This window comes from Mustela putorius, unplaced genomic scaffold (assembly GCF_011764305.1).
Source record: "Mustela putorius furo isolate JIRA1106 unplaced genomic scaffold, ASM1176430v1.1 tig00003909_pilon_pilon_pilon, whole genome shotgun sequence".
NCBI lineage: Eukaryota > Metazoa > Chordata > Mammalia > Carnivora > Mustelidae > Mustela > Mustela putorius.
In genome coordinates this window covers 32934356-32950090 of record NW_025422057.1, presented here as the reverse complement: position 1 = coordinate 32950090, position 15735 = coordinate 32934356, and the positions used below count along the sequence as shown (strand labels likewise).

General features: G+C 39.4%; 1 protein-coding gene across 5 annotated transcripts in view; it reads left to right on the top strand.

Annotated features, from left to right (window-relative positions):
- Nucleotides 1-15735, top strand: part of PLCE1 (phospholipase C epsilon 1) — a 325242-nt gene that overhangs the window by 28672 nt on the left and 280835 nt on the right. For all 5 annotated transcript variants that reach the window (XM_045068712.1, XM_004749638.3, XM_004749637.3 and 2 more), the window contains exon 2: nucleotides 10137-11673. In XM_045068712.1, coding sequence (XP_044924647.1) covers nucleotides 10492-11673 — 1182 coding nt within the window. In that variant the 5' untranslated portion in view covers nucleotides 10137-10491. The remainder of the gene's footprint in view (nucleotides 1-10136; nucleotides 11674-15735) is intronic.

Below are 15735 nucleotides of genomic sequence, written 5' to 3'. Positions count from 1 at the left end.
TTTCCTGTGTCGGCTCCACAGAGCTGTGTGGTTGACTCTGCCACTGCCTCTACCCAGCCTACACAATTTACTCACCCACCATCCTCTGCTTCCTGTGAGCAAACACAGCTCATCTGTGTGACATTCCATAAGCAGCAGACACATTGTAAAAACAGCCTGGCTATGCAGCAGCTCTTTCATCTGTGACATGCAGAAAATAGTCGAGAATGGCTCCCCATCTCCCCAGGATCTATAGAGCTTGCTTGCTTGCTTTAATTTGCTCTTACATGAATATTACTTATAACTAAGACAACTGCTAAGCCCAGTTATCATACAACATGCATATAACACCCAGTGCTCATCACATCACGTGCCATCCTTAATGCCCATCACCCAGTTACCCAATCCCTCACCCACCTCCTCTCTAGAAATCCTCAGTTTGTTTCCTATAGTTAAGAGTCTTTTATGGTTTGCCTCCCTCTCTGTTTTTATCATATTTTATTTTTCCTTCCCTTTCACTATGTTCATCTGTTTTGTTTCTTAAATTCCACATATGAGTGAAATCAGATGATATTTGTCATTCTCTGACTGACTTATTTCATTGAGCATAATACCCTGTAGTTCCATCCCTGTCATTGCAAATAGCAAGAGCTCATTCTTTTTGATGGCTGAGTAATATTCTATCATATATAGACATCTGGGTTCTTTCCATATTTTGGCTATTGCAGACATTGTGGACATCGCTGCTATAGGAATTCTTTTTTTTTTTTGAAGAATACTGAAAGTATATTTAAAAATTAAATTCAGTTAATTAACATAATTAACATAATTTGTTTCAGGGGTACAGGTCTGTTATTCATTTGTCTTATATAATACCCAGTGCTCTTGTAATACATACCCTTCCCAATGTCCTTCATCCAGTTACCACATCCCTTCACCCCTCCCCTCCAGCAACCCTCAGTTTGTTTACTAAGATTAAGAGTCTCTTATGATTTGTCTCCCTGATTGTCTTTCACTTTCTCTCTTCCCCTATGATCTTCTGCCTTGTTTCTTAAATTCCATATATGAGTGAGACTTACTTTGCTTAGCATAATGCCCCGTGGTTCCTTCCACATCATTTGGATGGCAAGATTTGGGGTTTTTTTCATGGCCGTGTAATATTCCATTGTGTATATGTACCACATCTTTATCCATTCATCTGTCGATGGACATCTGGGCTCTTCCCACAGTTTAGCTATTGTGGACATTGCTGCTATAAACATTGGGGTGCAGGTACTCCTTTGGATCACTACATTTGTATCTTTGGGGTAAACACCCAGTAGTATAGGAATTCTTTTTTTAAATTGATGATGTTCTTAAGGATGAGACTAAGGTGTGGATTTACTATACTAGATAAAATGATAGTTCCTTTTATCTCCTTTTATCTCACGCAAAGGAGTGATATGATGAAAATAATGTTTGGAGAATATTTTTCTGCACTTGATCTTAACCAAAAGGCAGGCAAGTGGTGGGAAATATTTTTCTGAAAATCATATGGGTTGGAATGAAATAGGAGGAGGTTAGAATTAGGAAACTGAAAGCGCCTAAGCGCCCAGGTCCTAATGGACAAGGATTAGGTTCAAAGAGCCATGGAAAAGAAGGAAAGAATGAAATGTCTATTGAGACTATATACCTGGAAACTATACCAGAAATGTAGGGTGCAGGGTATCTATAAACTCCTTAAGTTGAAAGATGCAAGGTCTCTGTTCTTCACAAGCTTTCAATCCACGCAGGGGTCCTATATAATCAATTGCTACAATATGGTGTTTCATGACAGGTTGTACTGGTGAAATGTTCTTTTTTGTGGGAAACAGATGAGAACAATTAATGCTGTAAAGTAGGTATCAGGGAGGGCTACAGAGGGGAAATGCCATTTAAGCTGGGCGAAGGAGTCTTAGCAGAATTAGGAAACAGTGGGAAGGGAAGTGCACAGAGGCATTAATGCTAGGCTGATTGAATACATAGCAAAAAGACAAGTATGATAGGATATCTTATCCTTGGGGGGTGTTGGTCAGTGGTGAAGCTGGAAAAAATAGACTGGGACTAAGTCATGGAGAGTCTCTTGCCACCTTCTGCTGCTCACTTTTGTCCCTTCTCATCTCTCTTATCAAAAACATGCATCTTTGTGTGCATGTGTGCGCATATACTAACTGCAGAAATTCTTGGCATGATTGTACTACAGTAAAGGAGAGGGAGTCCTGTGAGTGTCAGAACACTGCAATCCTATCTACCTCCAATCTTGGATTAAGTTTCTAATGTCTGTGACTCCACATTTCTGGGAGAGCAGTAGGGGGTGATTTGCAGGCTGATCAGAGACTGTTTACAGTGAGGCTTTCCTTTCTTTGTGAGTTTGACAATTGAGAATTAACCTGTAATGAACAAACTTCTTTTGTGATCCTCTATTTTACTATATGCAACCTTATCAATGTATTAGTTCAAAAATATTTGCATAACTTTGGCATCTACCTATACATTAATTCCTGGTGTTTAATATACACAGAGTATAAAGATTAAATTGTCTCTGGGTTTTCTGGGTCACCAGTCTAGCCTCCCAGACTTTGAAACTTTTCTGATAAAGGGAGTGCAAGTCATGAAGGGTTAAGTCTGTGGGGTCTTGAAAAATGACCCAGATTAGTGCACCAGTGCCTTTGGGGAATGTTTTAAAAGCTTTGTTTCTTTGTTAGTTATGGAGTTTCCATCATAATATTCAGAGAAAAGAGGTCAGGAGGGAGTGGAGCAGCAGACATTCAGTGGAGAAGAGTGATGACTGACTCATCATGTAGGGTTTGGGTGTGGGTGTGCCTGTAGTAGGGAGAAAAAGGAGGAAGAGCTGTGCAGGCAAAATATTTTCTTTAATCTCTTTGCAGAGTGAGCTTTGTGGAAGAGAATGCACAAGTAAATAACTGTCTTATGGTTGTTTATCTGTCATATACATGATACTACAAGTGAGTCTATAAAATCCTTTAAGTTTGAAGATGAAATAGAAATATTACATCCCATTACCAGCTTTAACAGTTGCCCTAGTATTTCTCTTCATGATGGTGAAATTACTGAACAGCTTTCACTTTCTTTAATTGGATTAAATGGTCTCCTAAGAACTTCAAATGAATTCATAGTTATGCATTGTATTTTCCTACTTCTTTATCTTTCTTTACTCTATTCCTTTTACCCAAGGTCTCTTTTTTGGTTATGGATAAGAGTAATTGCTACCTCTCAGTAAAGTTCCAAGTTAAATTCCCCACTCTCAGAGCTTTACTGATTTCCTGGTCTACAACTACCTTGCTTCTGAACTTGAAATGTAACAGGTGCTTAGTAAATAATTGATAGTTGGGTCGCCTGGGTGGCTCAGTGGGTTAAAGCCTCTGCCTTCGTCTCAGGTCGTGATCCCAGGGTCCTGGGATCGAGCCCCACATCAGGCTCTCTGCTCCTCAGGGAGCCTTCTTCCTCCTCTCTCTCTCTGCCTACCTCTCTGCCTACTTGTGATCTCTCTCTGTCAAATAAAGAAATAAAATCTTTACAAAAAATAAGTACATAAATAAATAAATAAATAAATAATAGTTATCTTATAGTTTTTGTTGTTCTTGTTATTAAATCCCACCTCCTTCTGACATTTACAATCATAAAAAACAATGTGCTTGTATTTAATATTTTTCTCATTTAATTGTTCTTTATGACACAAAAGATTTCATCTAGCCCAGAAACATAAAAGTGGAGACATACTGTAAATTAGTGAATATAATTTTCCATCCAATGCAGGAATTCTCTCTCTACAGCTTTTTTGTTATATTATATCTCTACTTTTCAATAAGCCATTCAAATACTCTGAGCATCATAAAATGGGGGTGATAACAGTATTGACCTTTATTAGTTAGGAAAAGGTTTGGATGTGAGTGACAGAAAACCTAAAATAGTGGTGGCTTAAACAACATAAAATTTTCTTTTTCTTTCCCCCAAATCCAGGAAACAAGCACCCAGGCTTCTATCTTATTTCTTTACTATGAAAGGTGTCCATTCTTATATTTACCTCAAGGTCTAATATGGCTGCTTGAGCTCCAGTCATCATGCCTTCCCTCCAGTCAGCAGAAAGGAGAAAGAGGAAGGAGAAAGGCACATGTTTCTGTTCAAAGACACTTTCCAGAAATAGCAAACCACTTCTGTTTATTTCTAATTAGTAATAACTTAGTGACATAAGTACATCTAGCTAATAGTAAGGCCGATAGAGGGATGGCCATATGCTTGGCTAAAATTCAGAGGTTCTTTTACTGAGAAAAATGAGAACAGATTTTGGGGAACAATTAGTAGTCTCTGCTACTGATAATGCTATTATAAAAATTAAATGAGGTATTATGTGCTTAGAACATGTCTGACGTATGATACATGCTCAATAAGTAGTTATGAGCCATTACTTTTATAATTAACCATTATAGACAGTATTCATTCATTCTAATATTTGTTCAACACCTATCAAACACCTGCTATGCTAAACACTGTGCCTCTCTATATTTAAATCCCTCTATCAACAATGAGAAGACTGCCATCCAAGATAGCTTCTCCTTTGTTAAACAGATCTACAAGTTAGAGAATACTTTATCACAGTAAGCCAAAGCATACCTCCCCAGTAATTCATTTGTTTTGGCCCTGATCCTACCTTTTGAAACAATATGTAACCAGACTATTTCCTCATCTCAATTCTTCAAATATATGAAGATGGCTATTAAGCCTTCCACTTAGTTTTTTTGGCTCTAACCAGGCATTTTATTGACTCATTTGTCTAGCACACATTTTGGCAAACTTTTTATATAAAGTGCTAGATGGTGAATATTTCTAGCTTTGCGGGCTATATGGTTTCTGTCACAGTTTCTCAACTCTATCATTGTAATGCAAAAGCAACAATATACATTACATAAATGAATGGTCATGGCTGTGTTCCAGTAAAATTTTATTTACAAAAACAGCAGGTCAGATTTGGACTTCTAGCTTGCCAGCCCCTGATTTAGCCCATGGAAATTTGTCTATAAGGTTATTTGTAACTTACATTTCTCTATCTTGAAGATAAAAACTTACTCTGTGTCATTCCTGATTCTTCTTAAACCTTTCATTTCTTTTTCTTGTCTTACTACTTTGGCTAGGATTTCTAGCACCCCTGGCATCATTTCTATAGCCATACTTCATGGCCAATCATTTCTCTAAACCTATTACTCATCCCAATTCATCTCTAGTTTGGAAATGCTACCTTGACAAATTCCTTCTTATTCTGCCATATTCTTAACCACATATCCTTTGATCTCTCTCAGACTGGTCCTTCTCTAGGCTTCCCTACAAACCACATTAAGAAAAGAAGAACCTTTTTCTCCATCTCTTTCTTCTTCAGAACTTTTAGACTGTGATCTTATTCAGTGCTTCAGGTTTTCTTCAGCCAGCTGTCTAATGCTACTTATAACTTTAACCTAACCCATCTTCCCTCATAGATGACCTAGGGCTAACCAAGAGGAGGTAGGTAGAAAATTAACATTTATAATTGACATATAAATTATGTATTTCATTCTAATGTTACAGAAATAAGAAGTATAATTTGGAATTGATCATATAACCAGCTCATGGTCATGCAGCTGGGATTCAGGGAGTCAGTCCCAGTTATAGAATTAAAATTTAAATTTGGGTGAACCTGGTGAGTGGAGTGGGGGCATCTTGCCAAAGTAAATTCAACACATGTCACCAACAGAGCTGCTGAACTTTACAAGGCATAGAATAACAAATATTTGCCCCAGACTTTTGGTTTCCAAAGCATTTTAAAAACATTTTATTTATTTGAGAGAGAGAGATAGTGAGAGAGAACAAGATCAGGGGAGAGAGGGAGAAGCAGGCTCCCCAAAATGGGGCTCAATTCCAGGGTCCTGGGATCATTATCCAAGAGCTGAAGGTAGACGTTCAAATGACTGAGCTTCTCCAGGTGTCCTCCAAAGCATTTTCTCCACAGTCTGATGGAATAGGCGGTTTTATTTCTGTCTTATATGTGAGGAAATCAAACCAAACCCAACATGGTTAAAATATTTGCATGAAGTATTAGGGGCCTATGTCTTATTGTTTTTCTCCGTGAGAATCCACATTTGATCTTTTCTGAAAAGGATGCCCCGCCTCTTTATCTTGCTAATTCCTTTTTATCTTTCAAAAATTCAGCTTGATCACCATCTTTCCAGGAAACCCTCCCTGCATTCACCCCTGCCTTGTCCCCACTATCTGATTTACATGTTCTTTCTCTGTGTTAGCCCACATTATAAGCCTATTTATACTTTACCTTACCTGATGATTTATTAGCTTATAAAGAAATCAGGGGCAGATTCCTGCCTCACTTAGCATTGTATTCAATAAGAATTTTTTGAGTAAAAGAATGACCTGAGATGGAGTCTTTAGTCCTTGGTTGTGATTACAGCTGGAGGCAAAATGAAGATCTCAGCCTTCCAGAGACAAACTCAAATAAAAGAGGATCCTCCCAGAAATCATGGATCCCATCAGCTAGCAGACATCGGGAATTCAAACCCATGAGGTTTCAAACTAGGTAGTAAGAAAGCAGCATACTATGGTGAAGAGCATAGATTCTGGAGTCAGGTTTCTTGGGTTTGAATTCTGACTCCACCATTTTCCAGCAGTGTGATCTTTGGCAAGTGACTTAGCTTCTCTGTGCTTTGATTTCTAATCTGTCAAATATGGATAACAATAGAACTGATCTATATTAGTTCTCTCTTGCTGTGTAACAAATTACCTCAAAACAGTGCCTGAAAACAATAAACATTTATCTCACATTTTCTGTGGCTCAGAATTTTGGGAGCTGAGTGGTTTTGGTTCAGGTTTGTTCATGAGGTTCGAATCAATATGTAGACATGTAGACCATGACTGCAATCACATGAAGGCTTGACATGTTGGAGGATCCCTTTCCAAGATGGCTCTCACCAGTGGCCGTTGGCAGGAGGCCTCACTTCTTGTCACATGGAACTTTGCTTATGACATGGCAACTGATTTCCCCCAGAGCAAAGAAGGGGAAGAGCAAGGAAGAAACCCCAATGATTTTATGACCTTTTCTGATCTATTCTCAGAAGTCATAAACTGTAACTTCCAACATATTCTGTATTTTGGAAGGATGTCACTAAGTACAGCCCACATGCAAGGGGAAGGCAATTAGGCTTCAGCTTTTGAAAGGAGGAGTATCAAAGAATTTGAGGACATACTTTAAAACCATCATGCTATCTTGTAGGGTTGAGTGAGAATTACATGAGATAATAATTTCCAAGTGCTTAGAACAGAAGTTAAACAGCACTTGCCTTGAATTACCTTTCTCCCATAGGTGAGAAAGGACACATTAACAGTCAATCTGAAGGCTTTGGCTTTAAAAGTTACTTTAAAAAGCAGACCAAAGATAATGAAATCAAGTTAGTGCCATAGCCATTAAAATTATCTATATATTTCTGGGACACCTGGCTGGCTCAGTGGGTTAAAGCCTCTGCCTTCAGCTCAAGTCATGATCCCAGGGTCCTGGGATTGAGCCCCGCATTGGGCTCTCTGCTCAGCGGGGAGCCTGCTCCCTCCCCTCTCTCTGCCTGCCTCTCTGCCTACTTGTGATCTCTGTGTCAAGTAAATAAATAAAATCTTTAAAGAAATTATATAGTTCTTGACATGAAAAGCTATTCATGAGTTGAATTTGTAAAAAAAAATTTTAAGAAGCAGGTGTAAATCAAGAATTACAGCATGATTTGATTAGGTGCTTGTGTAATTATATACATGTATCTCTGTGTGTTGGTGCATAGGGAGCCTCCTGGAAGGAGTTTCCTCAAAGTATTAATAGTGATTATCTCTGGATAGTGGGATTTATGTTAAGTTGAAATTTTTTCTTTGTGCTTTTCCGCATTGTTTGAATTGTTTTACACTGAGCATATCTTCCCAAAAAATAATAGAGGCATTTTTCCAAAGAAAATAAGAAAGAAACCAAGTTAGAAGGAGAATGTGAAAGGTTTGTGGGCTGATTAACTCCCTGGGAAGTATCTGATTGATAGGGTGTCCTCTAATTTTTCAAGGTAATTATGAAGACTGCATGTGCTGGGAGCAGGTGAAAGTTTGTGATTGCACTTGAGGGTTACATACATAAGGGAAGAGGAGTTGCTACTTTTTTAGGACAAGAGGAAAAGGAAAAAGCAAGGGGAAGACGGACACCTATGTGGCAAAGGGCAAAGATAGGTCAAACCTGCTGTTGACAGCAGAACATGAATGTTCATCAGTTGTCTTGGAAAGGACAGCTATACGTACAAAGGAATGGTATACTTGTGATGGGCACCTATGGTCTCACAGTGCCTTGTATATCCTTGATAATTACACTTGCCATACTGGATTGAAATTTGTTCAGTTCTTCCTCTCAATATACTGGCAAGCAGGCCCTGGATATCTAGCCCATTACACAGTTCCCAGCATAGAACAGGGTTCAGTAATTTGGAGAATAAAGATAAGCTGAATTATTTTTTAATAATGCTCTTCATAAATTGAAAATTTTTATGTCCACTAATATTCACCTGAATAATTTCGTATTCAAATAAAACAGAGGGAGGGATGCCTGGATGGCTCAGTTGACTAAGCATCTGTTTCAGCTCAGGTCATGATCTCAGGATTCTGGGATAAAGCCCCACATCAGGCTCTTTGCTCAGCAGGGAGCCCGCTTCTCCTTCTGCCTGCTGCTTCCCCCTGCTTTACTCTCTCTCTCACACAAATAAGTAAATAAAATCTTAAAAAAAAATTAAAAATAAAACAGAGAGAGTACACACAGAGAGTTCCATTTACCACATCTGTTCTTTGTTCATCTTTTCCCCTTTTTTGCCTTTAGATTATTTGAAATTTTTTTATGATTCTAATATTTTGACTTATTACCTATATCTTTTCTTAAAGTGGTTGCATTGGGACTTAGGGTATATGTCTTTAACTTATGACAGCCTGTGTTTAAGTAATATCATACCAATTCATGTAGAAAAAAATCTTGTAACTTTACTTCCATTCTCTTCTCTTGACCTTGTGTTTTTATTGTCATATATTTTTCTTCTGCATTTGTTAGAAACCCCATAATACATTGCTATTACTTTTGCTTCAAAAGATCAACTATCTTAAGTGATTTACAATAAGAAAATTTGTATTTACCCACATATTTAACATTTTAAATACTCTCTTCTTTTGCATCGATCGAGATTTCTATCTGGTATCATTTTCCTTCTGCCTAAAGGACTTCCTTTACCATTTCTTATATGCAAGTTTGCTGGTGATGAGTTCTTTCAGCTCTTGTGTGTCTAGAAAGTTTTTATTTTATTTTTGTTTTCAAAAGGTATTTTTGTTGGGCATAGAATTCTAACTTGGCAGTATTTTTTCTTTCTTTTTTCTTTTAAAGTACTAAAAGAAAGTACTTTAGAACTTTAAAGATTTACTGCACTCTCATCTGGCTTGTATTGTTTCTTATTTTATTTTATTTGTTCATCATGTAAGCGTACTCTTTAATCCCTATTTCCCCATCCCCCACCCACCTCCTCATGGCTTGCATTGTTCCTCATGAGAAGCCTGCCAACATTCTTATCTTTGTTCTTCTCCACTTAATTTGTCTTCTTTCTCCAATTTTTGTGGCCTTACTGAACTCTCAACTTTGTTTTTTCTTTAAATCAGCACTCTGTTGGGCCCAACCTGAGTTCCACTTTCCTCTCTTATGGCTAAAAGCTCTCAAGCTACAAACTAGGGCATTTATAGGGCTCACCTCATTTGTTTGTTTTTCCTTATTTCAGGAATCACTATTCTGTATTACCTGTTGTTTGATATCTAAAAACCATTATTTCATATTTTTTTCTGATTTTTTTTCAGTTGTTTAAGGTGGGGGGATTTTTCTGGTCTCTGTTATTACTCCACTTTAAAGGCTGGAAACAGAATTTCTGAAATATTAAATCAGAAAACTAAATACCTAAAATATTGAAAGTAGCTGTCAATTGCAAAACTCCTTCTTCAAAATTGATTCATATTTTGCATTAGCTTAGAATTATTATGAAGTTCATTTCAAAAATTTTATTTAGTGCCACAGTGTTTGACATCATGTCTTTTTCTTTCAGGAAACATTCAAACTGGAATTTTAAATCATTAGTAAGTCAGTGATGGATCAGAATTTGCAGAATGCAATCCTGAGTAAAACTCTCCAAAAGAATTACTTCAAATAATAGAGGAAAGAAAGTTGAACTGCCACCTTAAAACCCTGGTCTAGAAAAACATTGCAGACATCAGAAAGTAATAACTGGGGAAATTTATTTGGCTCTTAATGAATCTGAATCAAAAAAATTGTCACACTGTTTCTCAGAGGACTTCTGTATCTGAGAAATAATATTTTAATAATAAGTTCTTTTATAAAAATCTTGACATGATCACCAGAGAGGAGAAACAGTAATAGCTAAAACCTGTGTATGTGTGAAGATGACATCAGAAGAAATGGCAGCTTCTGTTCTCACACCTGTAACTCAGAGAAAAGTGACATCCACTCCATCGGCTATAGATGAAAGTAGTGAAAAGGTCTCAGACATCAGTGTTCTGAAGGCACATAGCATCAGGCAGAGTGGGCAGACTTCTACCACTGCACAGATGAACAAGCTTAACGAAGAACCTTCTGGAAGCAACTTGCCCAAGATTCTCTCAATAGCAAGGGAGAAAATAGTGAGTGATGAGAACAGCAATGAAGAGTGCTGGACAGAAAGCACACCAGTTTCTGTGGAAAACCTTAATATTAACCAAAACAACGTACTGACAAAGAGCCAGTGTTATGACATGTGTGATTCTGTCATGGAGGAAGACCCATATTTGGAAACTGGAATCCCATCCTCACTGGAAAGAGAGGTGTTCCCTGGAATTCAACTGGAAATTGATGGACCTCCCATGGACATTAGTCCCTTAGGAAGTCAGTCGGCCGTCATAGAGACTGGCCAGGCACACCCTGATGGCAACACAGCAGCATTTCACTTTCACTATGAAGTTGACAGAAGAGTGTCAGATACTTTCTGTACCCTGTCAGGCAACTTGATTTTAGATGATTGTGGAAACTGTGTACCACTGCCTGATGTTGGTGGGGAGCAAAAGAAAAATTATGCGGCATATACTTGTAAACTTATGGAATTGGCTGAAAACTGTGATAATAAGAATGGGCAGCTGCAATGTGATCATTGTGACACCTTGGATGACAATTACTTATGCTTTGAAGGTTCTTGCCGAAGGGCCAGTGTGCTATGTTCAAGTGACAGCCTTTGCAGGGAGGACTTGACTAACAGTCCCCCTGCCAAGACTTTTCTGAGCCATTTTGAGGACTTCCCTGATAACTGTGAAGATGTAGAAGAAGATTTTTTTAAGAGCAAAAAGGAGAGGTCCACTTTGTTAGTGAGGAGATTTTGTAAAAATGACAGGGAAATAAAGAAATCTGTGTATACTGGGACAAGGGCAATCATGAGGACTCTGCCTTCTGGTCACATTGGGCTGGAAGCTTACAGTTACATCGATCAGAAGAGAAGTGGTCTTTTATTGCCCTGTGGGAGAGTTCTGGAACAGCTGTCAGTGGTGGCAATTAGGCAGGATGGAAGCCAGTGCCTATCAGAAGCCCAGTGGTATCGGGTAAGGAGTTAAAGTTTCTTTTTGACCACTTCTTTAAACTTGATCTTTGAAAAATCCAATTTTCCATTGTTTTAATTCATGGAAAGTGTTAAGTTCTGTCAAACTGTGATTCTTCAGGGAAGTGTTTTGTAGTTACTAGAAACTAGTAGACCTTACAGATACTCCAATCGGTAGCTGTTAAGATTGAGTTGACTTTGCAATGATTTAAGTATATATGTAAAATACACATATATATGTCATCAGGAGTGCAGAAATTAGGCAGACCCCCAGTTTCCTGTATGTAGGATTATAACACAGACTCCTGATAGGGGGAAAGCAGCTCCACTGACTGATTAACTAGTCATGTCCTTTGGAGGTAGATGCTTATGTCTTCCTTCTGACATGTTTTTAGGTTGCAGGACCTAAAAGAATTTAAAGATCTGGTTTCCTTCATTTTCCAACCAATGTTCCCAGTATCTTCCCTTTTCCCCTTTTTTGTGCTATGGACCCCTTTGGCAATTTGGTGAAGTCTGTGGACTCAGAATAATGCTTTTAAATGCATCAAATGAAATAGAGTTTTAAAAAGGACACAGATGATGTGGCCATATGTATACATACGAGAAAAGGGTTTGAAATTGCGATATATAGCAGAGTAGGTGTTTCTTTATTAACACATTAAACAGTGGCATTCAGTGAGGCGATGACGACTGTAATTTCTAAGTGGTAAGGGATGTCAGTACGGAATGGTTTCCCTGTGACTTTCCCAGTTTAGCCCTGCAAATCCCACATCCAGGGAAACCTCTCAGTCCCGGGCTGACCAGGGCAGTTGGTCACCCTAAATATAAATATTCTTTTAGGGTTTTGACCATGACCGTAAAATAGGGACACATCTGTGATTTCTATCGGTGACAAGATCACAGGTGCTGCTCCCGGTGCTGAGTCTTGTTTCCTATATTCATAATTACAGGATGTGCCAAATGTCTAACTTTCACGTTCTAGTGTTTCCCAATTCCTTAAGACCTGGCCTTGTGAATAAATACCCAATCTAGAAGAACATGCCTTTTATTGAAACATAACTGGTGTATTTTTACTATCATTATCATCAGTCACAGGTGCTGATACTTACTGAGCATTTTACACATGCCAGACATTGGGTCACATAATTTAAGTTTTTTTTTTTTTTTATTTGACAGAAATCACAAGTAGATGGAGAGGCAGGCAGAGAGAGAGAGGGGGAAGCAGGCTCCCTGCTGAGCAGAGAGCCCGATGCGGGACTCGATCCCAGGACCCTGAGATCATGACCTGAGCCGAAGGCAGCGGCTTAACCCACTGAGCCACCCAGGCGCCCCGGGTCACATAATTTATATACTTGATTTCATGCAATCCTCTCAGCTACCCTCCAGTATTGGTATGATCATTAACTTCATTGTATGGCTAAGGAAACAGAGTCTCGGGGAAGTCATGTGCCTCGGCCAAGGTCACTTAACTGCTAAGTGGTAGAGCTAGGATTGAACAGAAGACTTCTGTTCATTTTGGTGTCCATTGATTGAGTTGCCACACTCACTGATGCTTCTGGACTGGGCTGTGTTCAGTGTGGCAGTTATAACCCTGGCTCTGTGTTAGAACCACAGTGTCCAGGTCCTACTCCAGACCCTCTGAATCAGAATCGCTAGGGTCAGGCTTAGCATAAATGTTTTTTCAGAGTTCCCCTGGTGACTCTATGGTTCTGTGGAGTTGAAAACCACTGTCCAGGAGCTTTAACTGAGCTCTTTGCTCTTTGGTCAGGACGTTTAGGGAATATTTGCTCCATCCTAAAGACCCTGACCCTACTTAGGCTCTCAGGAGTGGCAGGGCTGAGCCAAAAGCCTGCCTGAAAAGGGATGACCCGCAGGCCATTCTTTCTATACATTCAACCTACCATTCACCCAGCAAGTTCCCAGATTTGTTTTTGCCACCTTACCTGATTCCTCATAAAACCTGAGTCACAAGAAGAGTGATATCAGCGACACATAGACTCCCCAGCTCTTCTGACTGAATTTTGCCCATGTAGGGAGAAAGGAGCTCATCACAGTAATGTGTCTTTCCAATTAAAAATGCAGGGATTTAAAAAATTCATGCACACCTGAAACTGAATGTTAAGAATGCAACAGAAATTTAAATGCTGCAAAGGGAATGGAAGCGGATTGGTTGAGAACTGTTATCATAGGCCACCGCCCCCTACCCCCACACCCAGTTACACAGGCATGAGGGTCATGCTTCTGCTATATATAATTGAAGAATAATTTCTGGCATGACCATACTCACTCCTCCAGTTTCTGGAGCCACTTCTTCTCCTGGGAATGTCCACAGAGCTAGGGAGCTCCAGTCTGCCAGTCTGCCCCTTTCTGTCGGTCAGAGCCCTGAGATGGGTAATTTCCAGTTGAAAAGGACCAAAGAGATGATGCAAATCATCTCTTCCTTTTTAGTCTCTGGAGGCTGGGAGAGGTTGCCACACCTCGGTCAGAGTAAACTCCAAGAAGTCCTCTCTCCTGTCTGACTTGGTTTCCAGGAGGCTGTGGATGTATTTATGAACCCTTAAAATGAAGCTGGGGGAAAGGGCTGACTGTCTTGTCCTTTCTGAAGGGAGAGTTCTGAAAGGGAGAATCCTTTTTGAATAGTCAAACTATACCACAGCAGGAATGAGTCAGTATTTTCTCAAATATAGTATTCTTTCACTATCTCAGTTTTTAGTTTAGGGTCTGGTAGAAATCCTTCTCAGAGTTGCACAGATGAATTATAGCCACTTCCCCAACTCCTATAAGTGGCTTCTTTCACCTGAATAATGTGGACCTTGATGGAATGCTCCCATTCCTGATCATCTCACACATATCCATCCTGGTTCCCCAATCAGATTATAAGTTGATTAAGGTCAAGAAGTGGCCATACCTTTTATCTACTCTCCATGATGCAAGCCTAATGCCAACTAGATAGAAAGCAGGACAGTGTCATCTTAGGAACATGGTCTCTGGGGTGAGTCAACCACTGCGAGTCCACCATTTGCTGCTGGTGTGATCTCCAGCAAGTTCTTTACCTCTTTGTTTCTAATCACCTTATATGTAAACTGGAGGTAATCATATTTTGAGGGGGTTAAATGAAATGACACTGTGAAGTCGACAGCACAGTATCTGGCATGGAGTGGGAGCCACTGTTCTCACTCTGGCAATTTATTATATGCTTTGTCATGAACATGTCCCCACCTCCTTCTGCTCTTTGGAGCCTCTCCCATAGGGGCAGTTCATGGTGCTGTGCATTTGAATGTCGGTCTCCCTGTCTAAGATGCGGTAGCTTGTACAGTCCTTCCTGCACATTTCAAGAATGTGTTGTGTGTCTAGTTAGTTCCTCCTCCTCCCATGGAAATTTTTTTCTTGTATGCCTTCGTCAAAATGACCCAATTAATTTATGTTTGCACAGCTGTGCAGAGAAGAATGGGAGACATTAATGAGGATTAATGCTTGCTGACTGGCTAACCATATTGGTATCCTCCTCCCTCTGCTTGTGAGAAATGAAAACCCTGCCCCTTATCCAGTTTCAGCCACGTTCCTCCTGCTCTCCTGCTCTCCGTTTATTGGCTTCACAAGATGGCATATTTTGGCAAGCGGCTGACATCTCTAGGTTGAAAGTTGGTTAAGGGTGTTTTTCCTTTTAAAAAATTCTCTCTGCCAGAATTTTGGGGGAGTTCAGGGTACTTAGAGTTATTCTGAATAGGAAAGACATGAAGTTTCTGCCTGTGCTGCAATCATTCATGTAACCTGAGTTCCGTGTGCCTTGAGGGTTGGAGCGTGGAGGAGGGGAGGGTGGCCGGGACAGACAGGCCACCAGCTCCCATAGCATCACTTCACTGATCTCCCTGACGTGGTCCACAAGACAATTTACTATATAACAATAGGTACAGCAAAATAGAAAACAATGAAGTTTCATTTTTTAAAAAAATCAGACTAGAAAAACTGTAAATTCGGAAGGAAAGCCAAACCAGCTCCTGTGTTGCTAGTTCTTACTCTTCTTTCTTCCTTCTAAAATGTATCTTCTTCATTTTTTTCTACTCTT